Genomic DNA, 22052 nt, shown 5'->3' on the forward strand with positions numbered 1-22052 from the left:
GTAATTTTATATTTTACACACACAATAAAAATATATCTCATACATCGAATGTACTGGATAAAATAATGCATATTCTATGTAGGTAGGTACCTACATATAGGACATGACATTGGTTTGAGGCGGTTGAAATATGTTCGTAGCGTTCGGATGATAAACAATTCATAAACCATCTCTAATCGTCGAATGCGTAGCCGCATAGATATATTCTATATAATATATTAACGTGACATAATGTTTGTAGGTATACCGTCTACGTACGGATAAAAATAAATGATTTCTCTAATTAATAAAACCATTCATTGGAGTTTCAAATATATAGTAAATATAGTCGAACAATTTTTTACAAGCGTTAGAAAAAATAAATATAATCTATACATCGTTATGTACTATTGTACTATAATAATATCATGCATTTCCGTATGAATCGATCGTCTAAAACGCGTGCTTGTACCAGAATAAGGTATGCCGGAGAATAAATTTATAATAATGCACCGACCTATAATACGCGAGTTCACGACAAGATCGTGAGAGGGCGAGATGTTAGTAAAAAAAAAAATAAAGAAGAAAAATATATATTCGCGGGCTTGTCGCGAGAGTAATGGATTCGTTGCAAAGTCAGACGGCGGCGACGACGACGACGACGACGACGACGTCGACACGTGTCTTAAATATTTTGGAACTAGATCAAAAAACGGAGAAAAACAAACATAGAAAATTCAAGTCAAAACCCCAAAATTGCAGTTTTGGGCGTTTGAATGCATGATACGTGTCCCGAATATATAAAAAAAACTTTTCGAGTCGGTTTATGATTACCGTACGTATACCTATAATACAATATTATATATACGCATGGGGAAACCTTTAAAATACTTTCCGACAAACGTGTACTAAATATTTTTTTAGAATTTTCGCTTAAATTTTTCGTGCTCATTTTAGTGAACACGTGGGCCTGTGTACCGACCGTCATGAAATACAGAGATACAAAGGCCCCTGCGTGTGCTAAACATTATTATCATTATCATTATTGTAAATAATAACAATAATAATATAATAGTTAACTAATAATCCAATAATATTAGGTCCTTGTGACGTAACAACATTAAGTTAAGAAAAAAAAAATAATTTAAAATAAATAACGGCAACTTTACCATTCGAATAAAATCTATGATACCTATTATATTATAAGAGTTTACAAGTAGGTAGTTTGCAGTTTTGTTAACTATCTATAAACTTTCTAAATCATCACCATAACAATTTAATTTTGCAAACTTCTATACGGTTTTATAGGGTTAATCCAATTAATCCCACGTGAAATTCAGCCTCGTATTTTAAAAGTATTTGTAAAACTAGGACCGTAAAAGGTTCAATGCAAAACATAGTATAGGTAGTCGAACATTCCAAAAATACCAGACGTAAAATTAATAAACTTATACGTACGACAAAAGGTTTTGTTGACAGCTTCTAAATTTTAAAATTAACGTTTTAGTAAACCACTTATGGTGTAACTAAGCACCTAAATCTAATACAGAAAAATAGTAATTTATATTAACGTGGTACATTTTTAAGTAGGTAGAAAAAATATACTTAGTAATTGGTATACTATATTATTATTTAAAAATATTGAAATATTATTTTTAAAGTGTTGAAGAATATTGTATAATTTTTTTAATATTATAAATAATTAATACCAATATTACGAATACACGTTTTAAAAATTAATAGTATACTACAAGTAGTGTAGGTACAATATTTAAAATTAACTGACTTCTTAGAATTTTAAAACGTGAATAAAAGGATAAACATTTTTTTTAAAGATATATTTCTGCTAAATCATTTGTCCCATTATATATGTTTTATACTTCTCATTCATTATTAATATCAATGATTTACAAGGTATTCGCCATGCTTGGTTTTTAAATTCAGTATAAAATCGTGTGAAGAATATATTATACCTTATAGAAAACCTCGTTGCATCGGTTTATACGTAAGTTTGTCTTAATATTCGATGAAATTGTACATTTTCAGAACGAAATTTTTATATATTTTGTGGTATATTTACGATCACTTATCAATTAAAATTGAAAACATGCACTTTTTTTAATTTTCAATCAATATAAAATTATTTTCCTGATTTTTAAAAAAGATGGAAAAATGAAATGAATGGTTTATGGATGGATTTGTTACACTGCCTGTATGTGTTATGTATGGACATTGTGATAAGTTGCATGATCCATTAAATATCTTTTATTCTATCTTCCTCTGACTTGATATATGTAGAACTTTTTTTTATGATAATTAAATAATTGTACTGCCAGAACGTTATTATAAAATATAAATATCACGTGTTCTACTGAAAATTAATTAAATACAGATGTTCAAAAGAAATGTGAACATAAATTTTAAATTAGAAATAAAGAACTAAAAATTTAAAAAATCCCACACAGGCTGCAAGTGAAAGGATATGAAAAATTGATCGAAACTTCCCTATACAGTATACATAATACATTTAAATCAGAATTTGGGACGAGCTCTTATAGATATTGAAATGAAAAAAACAATCGATGAGTTATTGAACACAGCATGTACAATGGTATTATTCAGTGGTTTGGTAAATAATCGAATTTTTGATGATCTAAAATTGATTATATTAGTGCATTATTGTATATTTATGTAAATAACGAAATTATATTTCCAATATTGTCAAAACGACGATCAATCTAAAATGATGTAGTTATTAAGTATGGACATTTGACATCGCCTTTTTTAAAAAATATTTTGGTGTTTATCATTCGAAAAACGGGATCAATCATTAAACAAATAATTGACGATTGATAATATAAAACAAAAGTCAAATTAAGACAAAATGTTTTGATGATTTTCTTATCAAACTAAACCACAGAATTAACTGTTATAATGCGATATTGAGTTATATAAGTTGTAGTATATTATTCGATCTATAATATGTTGATAATAATAATATTATATTGAATATAATTTCATTGATATAAAAATGAGAGAAGAACAATGGGGGAAAAGTCGTTTTGTACTTTTTATTTTTCCCATATGAAAATGAATAAGATAAAAAATATCGATCCTATACAGTATATAATTATTATTATTGGTCCTATATTTGAACATTAATAATGCATTATTTAATAATCAGATTACTAAGTTCGTCGGGGGAACGCTATTAATAAAATATTTTTTTAAATGTGTAAGTACATAATAATGTATCATTTTGGTATGAAAAGATATATAGAAAATACGATTTTTCAATCGTATTCTAAATAAAAAATTACTTTCTGTGAACAATGACAATTTTATGTGACCTAAATATAGGTATATATTGTTGAATGATATTAGATTGTCTTTCGAGCCAAAAAATTGAAATAAAACTGGAATTGTGAGGCAATTAGAAGACTTAACATACTAAGATAATATGAATTTAAACATTTTAAAGCATAATGAGAAATATTTACAACAAATATAGCAATATTTTAATGAAGTTTATTATATTAAATTGAGGTTTTAAAAGTAATTTGTATTTGTAAAGAAGTACTTATGATTGTATTTACCTTATAATTTAATTGGAGTCGAGAACTCGTACAATTTCAATGAATTCGGGCATGGTAAAAAAAACGTAAAACAAAATTATGCTGTTCCGAGGAACCTGATGAATTATCAGTGTGAAATGTGTAAGTATGTAAATTAATCTGCTGAAAATTTGGACGATAAAATAATAAAAAAAATTGTAAACAGGGGATTTTCAGTTTGGACATTTTACGTAAAATTCAAAAATGTGTTTTTTCTGCTCCAAGAAAATTTTATGATTTTTTTTTTTTTTTTCTTACAATATTTAAACGTTTATTTTTCACGTATGTATACATAATATTATTAATTATTATTATACCTACGGGCATGCTTTGACCTGCATAATATACCTATAATATACGTGAATATATTATTATATTATGCGTGACAGAATTCGTCGGGTTTTCGCGATAAGTATTATTATGATAATATACACATATAATATATACAATAAACGTAGTGTCAAAAAAAAATAGAAAGAAAATATATTCCTTGAACCATTTTATTTTATTTTATTTTTTTTTTTGTAGTAGTAGTAGTTGTTGTAGTTTGAAATACATGGTAATTATACGTATATATTTTGCCGGTCGAAGTTTGACGGGCAAGAAAGTTGGAGTGGAGGTACTCTCCTGTCGTTCACTTTCTCTCTCTCTCTTTCTCTCTCGATTTCTCAACCACTCACACTCGTTTTGTGTTATATATATATATATACGTGTAATAATAACACGTATAGTAAAATATAATGCGCCTACACGAAAAACGTCTAAAACGAAAATAACTTAAACGCAATATTATCATGCACGGGGTGTAACATAACATACCTGCCTAACCTAACCTAACCCGGTAACACATACCTGCCTACCTGCCTAATAATATTAAAATCATATAATACAGAAACGGGTATATTATAATAATATTTAAACTTAATACGTTTTTGGCACGTTCACATGGGGTTGTTGTTGTTGTTGTAGAGTATGACGCTGAACCGTCTCTGGGCCTTCTTGAACACTGTAGTGACCGCGTTGCTGGCCATCGACGTCCACGTGGCCGGGCCACCGCCGCCGTCCGAGTGCCGGTAGTGCGGCACGTGGCGGTGGCCGTCGTCGGTCTCGTGGAACGACAGCCGACCTCATGTGTGGTGGTGGTGGTGCTGCTGCGGCGGCTGCGGCAGCGGGTGGTGATGGTGCAGCTGATGGTGCGGCGGGCGGCGGGTGCTGCTGCTGTTGCTGCTGGTGGTGGTGCTGGTGGTGCTGGGCCAGCGGGTAGCCGTCCGGGCCGACGACCACCGCGGACTGCAACTGCTGCATCGGAGCGCCGTCGTCGTAGAACACACTGCCGCCGCCGCCAACTCCTCCGCCACCGCCGCCGCCGCCGCCTTGGTGCTGGTGCTGGTGGTGCAGATGGACGTCGCGATCGTCCACCGGGGACGCCGCCGCCGCCGTCGCCGACGTCCGACGGGTCCAGGTCGTCCGAGTACGTGGTGCCCCGACTCTGCACGAGCGACATGCTCTTCTGGTAGCTGAACAACTGCCGTTCCAGGCTGTAGTTTTCGGCCTGCAGAGCTGTGATCTCGCGCCTGTCATCAAACACACAATAATCCAATTACGTTAAATTATATTTGATACGTCACGTCACACTTAACCATACGCCGGGTGCGGATCCAGACCAAGTTAACAGTGGGGGGGGGGGGTCGATTTTTAAAGGGCACACATTCCTTTTGATGAAAAGTATTTATTTAGGTACATACATATTATGTTACTTTCCACAGTCTCGTACAGAGCAAAAAAATATATCACTACGATTTTGATACCCTATTGAAGTATAATTACGTCAAAAACTAAAATCAGGGACTTCAAACTATTTTTTTTTAGAGAACGGGGTGGGGGGGGGGGAGCGATCGCCCCGATCGCCCCCTGGATCCGTCACTGCTATACGCTTTCCGATATATTAATATATAGACGAGTTATTATTATTATTATTACATAAAACTGTCAAGTGTAAAAGCTTTATCGACAAATTTAAAAGCCCAGACGATACACTACATCACATGACGCGAATCCCGTTTTCCTCAACGGGGTATAAACCGTATGAATATTATTCTCGAAAGAAAAATTCCGAGGAGGATTTTCGGACCGTGATCGATCTATAGGGATCGGAAGGAAACGTGTAACCCGAGAACTCCGGGACCTTTTTCGACGCCCTATACGCCAATCACGGTTCTCTTTCTACGAAGTATTTTCTAGCGAGAAAATAAACGTTTATGGTTGTTGTCATCAGAAATATAATTATACGTCTACACCAGGGGTGGCCAAACTGTTTTTAGTCACGATCTACTAAAAATATACTTCACCTATGAGGATCGATTTTCTTAGAAAATGTATATAATAAGTATATAAAAATTATACAGGTAAAACTTATCGACAATTTGTTCACTACGACCTCGATTAATTTTCGTGAGCGTGGCCTTAAAAATAAATTCTAACATGATCGATTTTGAAATTGTCCGCGATCGACCGTTTGGTCGCCCCGGTCTACAACACACGTTGATATTTGTTCAGAAATAGAACTAATAGGATTTTTGGTTAGGCGATTGATAAATAATATCAATTATCATCAATACGAAAATCCGCTTTTTCTATTTTTCATCGACTTAGATCACAAATAAAATATTATTTATGTTTTTTTTTAAATTACATTACTTTTTCATAATAAAATAGTCGAAGAACCTAATAAATGAACTGCACATATTATATTTTATGCCACCTAAATACTATTTGTGTATGCCCCGTTGTGCAAATTACGTTTGTAATAGAAGTGTGTCGTGATATTTTATAAATTCCCAGTATTAGAAAATTAATCCAATACCGGGGAAAAAAAACGGTGTAAAAAATGTGTATGAAATGCGTAGTTAATCTTTACTCTATATCAAAAAGTTTTTAGTGACAAGCGAGATGAAAGAAATTGAAAACATCGGAGTGGAACAAAATGTACCTGTCGCTGAATTTTTTCATTTATTAGTTTTTATTTTTGAATAATATTATGTTTATACGTGACACTCGGGTACGGTGGTTGTACGTTCGGAGAGTATAATATTTATTCCATCACGAATAAAGGAAATTTCTTATTTATAAGATTTGATTTTCTTCATCGACCATAACACCAACTGTATTATAATATATTATATTGTCCTAATACAATATCTTTATCGTATTCTATGCATGCAATCGTGTTGTACAAAATATAAAGAATAACGTAATTTGTCTTAAATTATTATTCGTCCTAGTCACGTCGTGCATTGTGGACAGTAATGTTTTATTGTTTGTAAAAAAAATCAGTATAGTCGTTATGAAAATGGATTGGAAAAAACGTACACGAGGGAATTGTGTAGCACAATATATTCGACTGTCGGCAGTATAAATTGTCGTTGCGAACAGTCGTAATAGTGTTGTAGTTTAGAGATTAAAGTTTAGACTGATAAGGAATAAAGCCGCGTAACGGTAATGGAATACTTATACGGATAAAGGACGGATCAAGGGAAACATTATTGGTAGGCGCAGTAATATTATTGTGTATGGAATTCCAAAGTATGAATGAAAGGAAATTAGAGAGATATTAAAAAGTGTATATTATTTTAGATATTATATTAATCATAAATAAAAAAACGGACGGAGTTTCAATTAATATGTAATTTAATTAATAAATAATAATCAAATACCTAACCGTAACATTAGAAGACAATATAATCAACGCCATAAAAAATAATAACATAGACAATGTTATAAAAATCAAATATTTTGTTAATACATTTATAATTATGACTAGCCCTATTACCTTAATGTCTACCACTGGTAGGTCAGTAGGTAGATTATTTTTTTCGACAAACTGCTAAAATTGGGTTAAAAATTTAAAACGACGATACACTACAGTGTACAGAAAAATCTGTCGGCTATAAGTAGGTAGGAACTATATTATTATATATGTTGTGCAATGTGCTGGTACGCGGACGTGTGTAAAAATATTATAACATATAAGTTGTCCGTAATCGGGATTTATATTGTGTACCTAATATCTACTATATAAATGTTTTCAATAGACGGTCATTTTTTACTTAATACTGCAGTCTGTGCGATGGTCGAAATATTATAAAGCCCGGAAGTAATATGTTATTGTTAGTAATCGATTAGATAAATCGAATTTACAACGTGGGTCCGTTAGTAGTTTCTAATTCAACAAGCAAATTCAATGAACATTTTTGTCAATTGCGGGTGAAGGAGGCCGGAATTATCTGACATTACCTAGGAAAAGGAATATTACTGAATGCATCATTGCCTGAAATTAATGGACTTTAACGTCAATATCGTATACACTATACAGCTTAATTTGATCGGAAATATCGTTCATTAACGTTAATATCCTTTAATCTACCTATGTCTTTTATTGTAACATATTATTCATATTGTATATATATATATATATATATGGATGTACAGGGAAATCATTTTTTTTTAAAACAACACTAATTATTACAAAATCTATTAAGATTGTACCACTCCAGTATACTAATATATAGACATAATATAGTGTATATATTCCATAAACGATCATCCAACAAGAAGGGGGAATAGTAGTTAACCGTTTTATTAAACAAATAGGCGTTGAGTGTATTTTGTCTCATAGAGTAAGTCATTGTAATAAATATATGTGTTAAATTTGAATTTAATGATAAATCATTGAAAACGGAAAAAGGTTCTTTGTCAGCCATATTACTTACTTTAAGTATATATTTCATTATATGTTTCTTTAAATTGCTTTTGGAGTAAATTATTTTATTATAACTGTTATGTGTATACAGTAAAATCTCAGACTAGCAGACACTCTCAGCCACCGAAATTTTGTCTGCTATTCAGAGATAATATTTAACATATTTTATGATATAGGTGATAGCATAAAATTAATCTAGATGATCTGAACATTTCACCGTGTATATATTAAAAACTATTATAATGTACCTATGTAAAAGTTTCAAATTCATACGAATAACATTTTTGAATTACAACAAAATAATTGAAATTGTTATTCTCCGTTTAAACATTTAAGTTCGTCCAAATTTAAACTTCAAATATTTATAAAAAACCGTGAGTATGTATTTTTAATATTTTTAAATAGCTTAGATAACTATTTATGATAAACTTTGTATTACATTTTAAAGCTTTTTGCCCGAGCGAACATTTTTTTTTAAATTTAAAATTCTATAAATAGTTTAAAAATGTACAAATATTTTAACAATTATATCAATTAGAAAATGTATTTTTACTGTTCTAAAGGCAACGAATGACATAAAAAAAATATATATTGTATATATATGTAATATGTATATGTATAGTATATCATTGCTCTGTTCAGAATCTAAAAATATATGAACTGTAATACAAACATTTGTATGATATATGTAGTATGTACAAATTTAATCATTTATAACAGAGTATGTCTTTTCATCGTCATATCCAATACAAGAACTGTACAATTCGTGTTTCTTACTCATCAACTATCGCGGTTTTGAATACCTAAGTAATTTTACAATAGTTGCGCTTAAGCAGCGCGGGCAATTGATAACGTTTATAATAAACTTTAAATACACATCGATTATCATAATATTGTGTTGCTTTGTTATACTTAAACAACGTCGCATATAATATAATAGTGTACTTGTGTCACCGTATTACTGTGTCGAATAATGCCCTAGTCTAGATGCTTACATAGCCGTCCCAATACATTTTGAAAGATACAATATATAAAGGTTAAAATATCGGAAAGGGGATGGCTGTACTCAACTGTAACCGACCCGGATTTAATAGACGGTAAACATAATAAATATTTTTATTACATTCGATTTTACACAATAAAAACACTTTATGATCGCTGTAAAGTTGACTTTTCATCCAATAGTTGTGCAACTGTATATTATTGAAATTATTATGGACGACGAAGATCAGTTGATATAAAATGAATGTCAGCGATTAGACACATGATAAATAATTTTGGATTCGGAACAATATGATGGAAATAAATATTTCACAATATTTTACAATGGTTATTATTTTTTTTTTTTTTTGAACACTATTTTGAGGCGAATGGACTTGAATAAAATATTGGACATGCTTTGTTTTTCAATCAATCAAGAATTTATAAACAAAAAACTGTAAAAACATTTACATTAAACAGGTGTTAGACGCATATGCCTTGCTGTACTCGTTTTCACGCAAAATATACTAGTGTACAATTATTATAAAATATTTAAAATTTTGAATGCAATTAAATTAAATTATCAAGTTTGTAGAAAAAATAATTCTGAGCGTTAAACGTAATATGGATTACAATTTAATAGAGTTTAATGTAATAATGTTTATAGCAGTAAACATATAAAATTATGATATTACGTTTAAAAAATAAACTTTTTAAAATGTATTAATTGTTAGTTATTTGTACTTTAAAATACTTAATAAGCTAATTAAAATATCCAAAAACTGTTTTAAGTAACTAAAGAATAAAAAAATGTTAAGAAACAATAAACTTATACACTATTTTGCAATTTAGTTTTTATTAAAAAAGAATTAATGTTGTTTTGAACGATTATTTTTTATGTCATTTTTTGGTTTAATGATTAATGGATAATAATATTTTATTTTATTTATAAAAATGTAAGTTTTAATTAATTATAATTAAACACATAATTATTATTAATTAAACAAATAATTATGAATGGTTATTTACACTTAACTATTTAGTAAAAAAATAACTGAAATTATAAATCAATATACTGAGTATGTTTAGTAACTTTTGGTACCTATTCTAAATGGATTTAAATAATACATTCCGTTTTAGTTAAGATCGATTATTGTTCATTATCTAATATTTTTTGTATAAATTTGCGATTGAAAAAATAATAAAATAATAATTAAAAATTAATTATACACCTATTATAAATATATGGTATATATTGATCTATGTATATTACAAATAAATAAAAAAATAATAAAAATAATTGAGTTGTATTTCAAATTGTTTTTGTTTATTTATTTTTATTTATATCTATATTCTTTAGGAAGTTAATGATATTAATATTTAATTTAAAGTCGGATTGCAGAGCTTCTTCTAATAATTGTTGCGGTGTATGAGTTTATTTCTTGAGTCTTCGATATTTTGGCATTCAGTCAAGATGTGTTTGACGGTACAATACACTCCACACGATTCGCATGTGGGTTGGTCGTTTTGGCCACGAGGTGGTTGTGCGTTATAAATGTGCGCCCTATTCGAAGGCGATTTATAATGGTTACGTTTTACGTCTTTCCGTTTTAGAAATATATGGATGTGGTTTTTTTTATTGAATTTGGTTTTGTGTTTTGTTTTTGCCATTTGACGTAGAAAACATGTAGTATATTTGTTTCTTTTTGTCAGTACATTAATGTGCTCATATTTAGGACTGAAGTGGTCAGTGGTCAAATGGTAAGCTTCTCGATTTGCTTTTTTATTACCATTTATTTCACTATGGTCAGGTATCAATTTAAAGAAAATGTCTATAGTCTATTTTATTTTGGCACGGTTTATAGATTTTTTCTTTGATTAGTTTTGATATGTTGGTTGGATTTGTTGAGTTCTGTATGGATGCCTATATGAAGCTACTAAGTGAATCATTGAGTATTAAATAATTATTATGTGTTATTTATTTATTTTTTATTATTTAAATATTTATAAATTATAGTCAAATAAAAACTATATTTTATAATGTTTGTTTATTTAAAATATTAAAAGTGGCTCTATAATAATTATACGATAACTTAAAATTATCCAAAACCTGTTAAATATTGTAAAATTATTTTAAATTGAAAAAATAATTAGTTTCATCAAAATATGCAAATTTAAAATGTGTTAAATAATAAATACACAGTCATTTTACATACACTAAAATACATGGTTAAACGAAGGTATATCAAGTTAATTCGTTGCTCGTCAACGAATTTCCGTCAGTTCACGTGTGACATCAATTCATCGTGTTGTTAATAAAACATGATGCAATTTTAGGTAAAAATAAACAAGCAAAATTTGGTTTACTTTAACACTATATGATAAGTTGAAGTGATTAATCTTTGGCAATAATGAAACTGCTGACGAAGTTGAAATCTGATTAATCGAACAACCCTATAATAATTGAACGAATATTTTATTCGATTTTTCTTGTCACACATTTAACGTTTTTTAATGAATTTTAACTTTAATGTTGATGCATTTAAATTTAGTCAAAATCCACATTTTTGAGTGTATTTATGTATTGGTTGTTATTGTTTTTTCACATAAAGTTGTATACAACATTTTAATTTATAAGCTACAAATTTGTTTTATTTTTGTGTTAAATCGTAATTTTTGTAAATAATTTTAAAAAAAAATTTGATTTTAAAACACCGAGTATTTTACGATACACCGTAACTGCGCATACACCGTGGCCATTTTATAATATATCACCTTAACTCCACATACATGGTTTTTTTTAACACCCTAACTCCACACGTACTGTTATCATGACGTAATATTTAGTGAACATTATTTGAACGTGTATAATATTTATATATATTAATTTAGTTTTTAGATTTCAAATATTTTATCAATGTTGTATTGATTTTTAAAATTCTTAAAAATATTGAAATTTATGTAACTTTTTTATACCAATACGCAATCATTTATTTTTATTATTTGAATATTTAGTGTTGCATAAACACTGCAATAAATAATTGACGTGAATCGTATTGACGGAAATTAAATGACTCGATTTGAATAAATATAAATTAATATCTTATGAAATAATGCATTATATTAACGTATATATTATATATAAATATAAATAAATAATAATTATCTTATAGTTTTCTAAAAATAGTTGGTCATAAAAATATTATGCTAATGATTTTCACACTCCATGTGTGATATATGAATATCAATAAATGTAGAGCTAACTTTATTACAATAACGTTTTATATACCTATTTGTTTAGGACTGGTAAGTAGGTATACTACTCACACGATTTTTTTCGAATTATTTGTGCTAATGGAATGAGTTAAATTGCAGGTTAAACACTCATTCTTAAATGGTTATTAAAAAGTAGTATAAACAAATAAAATCAATTTTAATTATTATTGATTGCTCAAATCGATAACCGTTTACAACGATTAGCTTAAGTTACTATGCGTTTAACTACATGTAGTAAATATTCTTGATTTAAGAACATAATACATAACTGAAATATAAGCTAAATAAAAATAATGAATCAAATATTTAAATTTAAAATACTGAAGGTATAAAAGAAATTATTATCCACAGTATAAAATATGTATTTGTGTTAAGTATATAATTTACATGAAAATATGAAATATAGGTTATATTAAAAATAAAATGATTATAACAATATATACGTATAAATTATAAAAATTATATTAAATATTTTTTTTTTTAATTTCATATGTATATACTTACTTAAGGTTTATTATTTTACCCGGATATTATAGAAAAATGTAGTAATTATGGTCAACGAATGTCGTGCGTACTAGATATTAACGACTAAAAACGAACATTTTGCGAGTAGCATTCAGTGAATTCAATAACAATACACCGGATTAAGTAACTATTTTGATTATCATTCTATAAAGTTGCACTGATTTATTGAAAACCCAAATGGAACCTTAAAATGTACAAAAAAATATCCAACAGATACTATTATAGTCAACACAATTTCACAAAACATGTTTTTTTTTCAAGTGGACATGAATACATCAACAATGCCCAATGGGAACTGACCTTTTACAATGTTCAGCAATTTTATCAAACACAGTTCATAAATAATTTATATTATATATTGTGAGAAATTACAAGAATGATCGTTCTGCTTTTCTTTTCCGTATTTTAATTTAAAAATAGTTGAAATGAAAAGAAAATTAATTTATTCATTTCAATGCTCTACTACTATAACTTACCTTATCTTAAATTCAAGAAAGTAACAATTAAATACAATAACACCCACTGAGCGAAACTAATATGCATTTATCTGGCCTAAGCTTGTATGAATTTTCTGTATTGTTCAAATAATATAATATTGTATCAAGAAATTGCAAGATAAAATAATATTATCAAAGAATGGATTTGAAAAAAAAAAATGTTTTTATCTGGATTGAGTAATTTAAACTGATTTGTTGGTAATTTTAACAATCAATCAGAATAAATAATTAAAAAAAAACAAACATCAAGGTGTTGTGAAACGTAAGTTATTAGAAATTTGTAAAGAATAAAATGTGAGTTTAAAATAAATATATTTATATAAATTATATAAAATAATATAACAATGTATATAAAAAAAAGGTGAATTTCTCAACAGTCAATCGAAAAAATAAGTTATTATTCAAATTAAAAAATATTATATGATGATACATTAAAAAATAATTAAAAGTATATTCATTTATAGTAATTTTAAAATCGTTCGTTTAATATGTTAATGTAACAATATTATGTCACTTTTATAGTTTTATAGCTAAAGTTTTTTTTATTATTATTTATTTAAACTTTGTTTTACAATTAGTTTCCACAGTTAAAATATTGTGTTAAAAGTAAATTATAAATTATAATAATGTAAAAAAAAATATATTAATTAATTAGTGAAGTTAAATTAATAGCTAAAGTTGTAATGGCAATACATATATATTATAGCCATGTAGAAATCGATTATTATAAAAAGTGGAAAAGTAGGTAACCGCTCAATTTATATAGTAGGTGTTAATAGTAACTCATAATTGAGTAAGCATATCACTATAATGTATGACGTGAGTTTGAATTCAATGATAAATCGTTGCATACGAAAAACGATTTTGAGCAAAAATGGTCTGTCACAGCCTAAATTACTAAGTATATTTTATGATAATATATATTTATATTGCTGGAAACATTGCTTATATAATACTAAAAATAATATGCGTAAAAATATCAAGTCCCCAAGAACATTTTTCAATTATAAAAAAAATATTGAAGTAACTATAACCGATATTTTTTGTTTTAGTATGTAATTTTTTGAAAATTTTGAACTTAAAATGTGAATGTGTATACAATTGTTCTCATATATTTTCTATATTTTAGGACTCGGTAAGAAATGAAAACTCATAAGAAACCGTGTGATAAATTTCCAAGATTTAGGTATACAAATTTAATATATTTTAGCTTCAAAATAATTTGCAAAATGTTGGTGATTTCGATGAAATGTTATCAACCTTTAAGCGCTTGTTAATAATATTTTTGTATTTATAAACTTCAAATAAAACAACTTATGTAGGACTTTTCATTTAATTTTCAAGGTTATTCATCAAACCTAAACTTATTTGCAAACACTAAAAACAACTATAACAAAATTCATAAATTTTAAATGCACATGAATAGCTTAGACTTATTCTAAAATATATGTTTTGAAAATTCTATTCGGTATATATAAGCATATAAAATGATAAATTAAGTGGTAATAGAATGTTTTAGGTACCTACGGTTAACAATTATTGAATTATATTAAAAAACTAAAATTTTGTAATAAAAAATCGTGATTTTACGTAGGAATATCCGAGTTTGCCGAAATGTATACAGCTTTATACGTTCATAAAAAATGTTTGTAAACACTCAACTTTTTTTAACTCTATAAACTCTATAGTACGGAAAAAAAGTTGCGGAATGATGCATCACATTTTCAAACTTAAGGTAATAATAATATATTAAAAGATTTATGAATTTTCCACTGCAAAATAATTGGCAAATTTTTGTGTTTTTGATAAGATTCGAAAAAATTCTTTCTTTAAATGCTCATAAAAAATCGTTGTTAAGCTCAATATTTTTTAAATTTCAATTTGGTTAGTTATATATTACTCTAGCATCAATAAAATGTACTAAAATATTATTGATATTTTTGTATTAAATAATTGCTAAAACTGTTGTAGCCAGTTATCGACGGTTTATCATAATAATTATGATTAGAATCGCTGGTCTATTTATACTATAATAGTATTGTAAACTGAATATTTAATAAGATTGTCGTTCACGTTTAAATTATAATGTATCTAAACCGGATAATGCATGGCGCACGTATGTGATGATAAATAATACAATATAATATACGTACTACATCGGACTTGATTAGAGCTAACAATTAAAATTATAATTTTTATTAATAATTCACGTCAGATAATTTAGTTCATGTGGTTTTGACATGTTATAATGTATTTATGTTCGTTACACAAATATTAGATTTACACCGCATAGAAGTAAGGTATATGGTAATTTATTATTTTGACATCGTTGCAGAATGAAATACATTTCCACCTTTTTTAATAATATATGCGTACCCATTCTCATTATATGTATCCACCCCAAATAATTTTATATTTGAATATTCTTTTTAACATTTTTCTGGTAATAATGTGTTAATAGTTACCAATATATTAAAAAGACATAATAATGTTATATAGTTTACATATATAATTACACCGAAAATACCACGAAATAATATTTCGACTACACATTTTTTCTTTTATGTGAAAAAATTGTTTTAAATTCTGAATAGAGATTTGAAATTTTTAATAGTTTTTAAACATAGTAACGTAATCAAAAGATTTGGCTCTTTTTAATCTATTAAGTATTAGTTATGACAGACCGATAAGAATACATAATATTTGAATTGACCCATTGTCAATATTAAAATTTAGTTATAATTATAAATATATGTGATAAGTTCGTAAGATATATTCATATAAAATCTATCCACGAAAAGAAATATCTACTAAACTTTATAACTAAGGTAGACTAGTATAATATTTCTAAATGATAATAAAAAATTTGATGATTTAATTTAGTTTTAAAATATAAACATAAATGGAATTATGATGAATTGTATGATCGAAAATTTTCTCAGTATCTTATGAGGTACCGAGAATAGTATAAAATATTTAATGTTTAAACATTTTAGTTCTATTGTATAATACGTGTTTGATGGTTTTTTTTTCGATTAAAAAAAAAGGAAAATAATTATTATTGTTATTTACTTTCATTATGACAAGAACACTATTTAGTTACATATAAAACAAAATGAATTATCAAAATGCACAGCATGCATAACATCAACTACTTTGAAAACAGTTCCGAGTGGAAAGGTAACAATATTTCAGGTACAGTTTTTAAGCAGATAATATTGTTTACCATTGCGCGTATTATAGAACGTAGGTGGACGGCACCGTACACCGTCAGTTTTATACTATTTAACCTACAAGTATAATAATCAAACAGATGTGTCCAAGACAGTTGCTTTTTTCTCATTCTTTACCAACACTCTCACAAATTAGCAGGTTTTCAAAACCAAGTTAATACTTTTTAACAAAGTGGCCGCGGGCAAGCTGGCCGGTGGGTTATCTGACTTGATTAATTATGCTGTCAAAGGATATTCGTATTTGCAAGGAGAAAGGAAAAATAAGAGACCATTTTTTTTTTTTTTTTTTGCTATCTATCCCCTTGTTACTAACTGCGGTTGAATAATTTCGATTAAATTACGTCCAAAAAAGGTGGTGTCTATACTCAATAGGTAGTTTAGCTAGTTGATTAATAAAAAAAACACAATTAACCCTTTTGCCGTAAAGCATTCATACTAGTAAACGGTGGTCGTCGTTTAAAGACGTCAAAATGGGAATTGTTTTTTACGCCTTTATGGATATCTATCGTAAATAAATAATGAAGGCTAAGTGATTAACTGTATACAAAATCCATTAAAAACAACCGACATTTATTAATGTATTAAACAATCCGGCTCTATTCGTTACCTAATTTTAAATGTTTATGGTTTATTAAAAACAGAAAAATATGAAAATCTTTTTTTATAAATTAAAAATAATTTTTGGGGTGAGATTCAATTTTGAAAAAAAAAAAGAATTAATAATTATTATGGGTCATCGTTCTAATAAACATTAGTTAAAAGTGTTCTTAAAATAATTTGTTGAAAACTTAAGTTTTTTATAAGAAATTTAATTTTAATTTTATAATATAGTTTTTACGGATGGACTGTTTTTAAAACTAATATTTATAAATATATACATTTAAAAACTTTTTAGTATGAAAATAAAAAAAATACATGTTTAAAAACTGCAATAAACTTTTTTTAATTTAAATCTAAATACGATGTTTATGATAAGTCTTGAATATTATTATAACTGTTTAAATGAATATTAATCATTATATATTTTACTAATTTAATAAATCAGACAAAACACTAAAGGTAAATAATATTGTACTCATCTAGCTTCGCTTTCAAATTGATTAAGATAGTGATTTGATGTATATATATATATATATTAATAGAATAATGTGATAATACATTTGTATACATACGAACATAAATTGTAATAGAAAAAATAATGATATTAAAAGAGCTCTAGTTTTAGGGAGGATATTTAAAAAAACATAGGACAGCATCTAAAAAAATATAATATTAGATACTTACATACATTTCGAATATATTAGTAATTTTGCATTAATGAAACCAAAGCACTGATAACTTTTAAGTTAAACTCTATAGTTATAAAAAAATTAAATTTCTAATTAAAATAAATGACAATAAAATATCGCATTATAAATGAAAGAATCATTAATAATTCCTTATTATAGTTTGTATAGCTAATCTCTATGTCAATTTATTCATTATTCGTACATCGACCCGATTTATTTTGTCCTTTGCATTCCACAAGTATTGCAAGTATGTGTGATGGTTATTTGCGCCATTTAATATTAACATATAGATGGAAATTTTGATAATAATATAATATGAGTATAAAATATAAATTAATAGTGATTCCTAACTAATTATCCATTTAAATTTCCTTTTAAATGGTTTGGTTAATAATATCAAGGCGTCTAGGTTCGACGAGCATACAATTTATACAGCTATTTCAAGTATAAAATAGTTAAAATATTTTAACACATATTACTATAACGTATAATTGTATAAGTTTTATTCTATTGAGACTAATTTTAGTTGGCGGTTTACCAAACACGGTCATAAATACTATATTTATGGAGCGTTTCATACTCTTGTTATAATACAAACTTCTGACTATAAAATGAAAACCATTTTTTTTTACCGTCAATTAGTTTGTGGATACATTTTTTAAAATGTTGATGTACATTGTACAACCTAATTTAAAATTCAAACGATCAGTAAGTTTTTTGAATATTAAATTTTTTTTTTTTTGGTGATAATAATCATTAAAAAAAAAATTTAAGCAATCAATTATTTCATTTTTACGCAATATTGTATCTTGTGTTTATTATACTTGGACAATTCATACAAATTATACATTTAATAGATTAAATTCATATTAATTTCTAAGACTACTCTTGGACCTATTATCTTTAGTACACAAAGTTATGTAACTCAGAAATTACTGCTTCGAATTATTATTCTGATAAATGAACATTTTTAGAAAAAAATTAATTAACCAAGTCTGTTCGCATATTACATGACAAACCTATCGGTCGTCTCAAACGTAAATATGCCTACGTGATCTATTAAATAATACTTAGCATTTAAAATCTTAAGCTATCACCCTAAATTCTAATTGGAAGTATCTAACGTTCCCTTACACCATGTTTTCATGTCTAGTATATTCTATGCTATCTTATTTATTTATTATATGATCCTGTGCATACAGATTTTTCAATATCTTTTATAAATAATAATAATAATAATAATAAAAAAAAGTAAGAAAAGTAATTTACAGCAGGAAAAGAGGGTTTGTATTAAAAAAATAAAAGTTTATCAATCCATATGGTACTTCTTAAGTAGTAGAATCATTCTCAAGAATTTGTGAAATGTTTTTAAGTGTATTAAAAAATTCCGAAAATCAAATTTTAACTTAACGTATTATTGAAGAAGAAAAAGAAAGTGAGGATGTTTGGTAAATCACTTGATATATTATATAGATAATCAACGCATGATTTCAAAGATATTTTTCCCTTTTTTGTTCGACGTTTTTAAAATTATCTAGACCATTTTATCGGTATCTCGCGAAGACTAATATAATATTACGATGTAAAACGCATATATGTTTTAGATTCTTTTTTATGTGATGGTTATCCGATGATTTGTGTATGTACATATCAGTCATCATCTTTTGAAGCTGTGAAAATACTTTGATCTTCAACTTTGATGGTATGCTATTTATTTCATGAACTATTCACATCGTTCTAAGTTACGTCGGTATTGACTTAGTAGTACGAGCTAGTAATAACATATATTAATATTAAAATAATTTATAGATAAGAGATCAACACACCAACATGTGTCATCTCTATCTTACAAACATATAACGTTGCAAATTGTTGTTCAGTAGAAACAATTCTGTATGTTTAACTTATATATTTGGATGCAAATGGAAAAAAACTTAAATATTAGATTGAAATGACTTATAATCAAACTTAAAGGTAAAAACATGATCTGTGTTGTCTCATCGGTTTTTTACGGTTTATTAATTTTTAAATGAGTTATGAGTATGTAAAATATAATAATATTTAAAAATACTTATAATTCACTTAAAAATTAAAATACCGTAAAAAACCGAAGAAAGGACATATTAATCATATTATAATATAATAACATATAATATTTTTATCTTTAAGGTTGATAATAAGTCATTTCACTCCAATATTTAAGTAAAACACATAATATTGGTTTTTTTATTAACTATTCTATTCAATATAATATGTCATTTGTGTTTTTGGCCTTTCGCATTAGGTAGCAATTAATAGCAATATTACTACAATATTATAAAATATTAATAAAAATATAGAATGATACACTACCTTCGATAGAAAAAAAAATGTTTTTCGTATGTTATAGCTTATAACATTCACTAAATATAATAATCGTCTCAATAACGAAGTACAATATATGATATGAACTATATATAGCACAGTGATATTCCTATCTATTTTTTTTTATGTATTTTTTAATAATAAAATTATAGTAACACGGCATCCTGGATAGGCAATTTTACTACATGAATGTTGACATTTAATATATTTTTTTATATCTAAAGTAAAAATGAAATAATTAATTCGTATAATATTATATTATTGTATCTAAGAGTGACTGAATGCAATTTTAGTCTGTAACTGAATTTTTTTTTTAAATAATTAATTTTAGAATAATATTCTACTGAGCTAATGATTAAAGTTCGGTTATAGGTACAATTTATTGTTATACTAATTTCAAACTTCATTTTATTACACATTTTTTGGCATTGTCATCATTTCTTATTATCGAGATAGTGATTACAGTTCCTCTTATTAATCCACTGAAAGTCGAATTGTTTGCCTTTTATTTTATTTTGATGTGTGTGTGGTACAATAAAATATCTAAATAAATGTATCGATATATTTTAACATATTATGATAATGTATACAATATATCATTAAATCTACCATTATTATAATAGTATAATAGGTTTATATTATGCTGAGTGGTAACCTATGATGAAATTAATGTATGTATAGTGGGAGCGTATACATAAATTAAATTCTCAATCTAAATTTGATACAAATTATAATTATGAATTAATTATAAAAATGTAATGATTAAACAAATTTTCGTGATTTATTTATTAATTTAAAATTTAGATAATATGTATGCACTATAGAAACAAATTTTACTTTTACAATAATTACTCAAACACTAATGCCTAAATGATTTTATTTAATATATTACCGTTGCTTAGTTTAGTTAAATTATTTATTAAAATTAGATCATTTTTAAATAATAGAAATCAAGAAAGCTATATTAAAAATATTTCACATTATAAATAAGTATTTATAAAAAAATGTTGGTTTATTTATTATATCAAATAAAAGTATTTTGTATAAAATATAGTTCATACAAATGAACTTATTCTTATTATTATAAAGTAAATACATTATATTTCTGGTAATATTGGAATAATAACTAGTACAATAACATATTTTCAAAGCATATTTAAAGAATTTTTATTTGAAATATAATAATTTAAAATTAAAAAATTCATGATATATTTTTAAAGACAATTTAATTTCAACTCCTAAATGTTACTACCTCACCAAATTTTTAAAATTATATACAACGAATATTGCTATTACACGAAATATATTCATACAATCATTCATATTACATATTTTAAGGAAGCGAATTATCTATTATCAAATAACTGTTTACAAAATTCAACTCAAACATATTATATAAAAGAAAAATGAGTGTAATGGAATACTATTTTAATTATATTTCTCAATTAATTAGATAATTTATCTGTACATAAAATTTAACAATGTTCATAGATTATCATTAAAGAATTTATAAATATAAAATATTTTCAAGGTGG

At 26.6% G+C, this 22052-nt stretch overlaps 1 protein-coding gene across 1 annotated transcript in view; it reads right to left on the reverse strand.

Annotated features, from left to right (window-relative positions):
• Positions 1–4579: 4579 nt before the first annotated feature.
• The window catches only part of LOC132921390 (uncharacterized), a 127038-nt gene continuing 109565 nt past the window's right edge, over positions 4580–22052 (reverse strand). Inside the window, 3 exon segments of the mRNA XM_060984395.1 lie at positions 4580–4798; positions 4800–5021; positions 5023–5167. Coding sequence (XP_060840378.1) covers positions 4721–4798; positions 4800–5021; positions 5023–5167 — 445 coding nt within the window. The 3' untranslated portion in view covers positions 4580–4720.

This window comes from Rhopalosiphum padi, chromosome 2 (assembly GCF_020882245.1).
Source record: "Rhopalosiphum padi isolate XX-2018 chromosome 2, ASM2088224v1, whole genome shotgun sequence".
NCBI classification, from domain to species: Eukaryota; Metazoa; Arthropoda; class Insecta; order Hemiptera; family Aphididae; genus Rhopalosiphum; species Rhopalosiphum padi.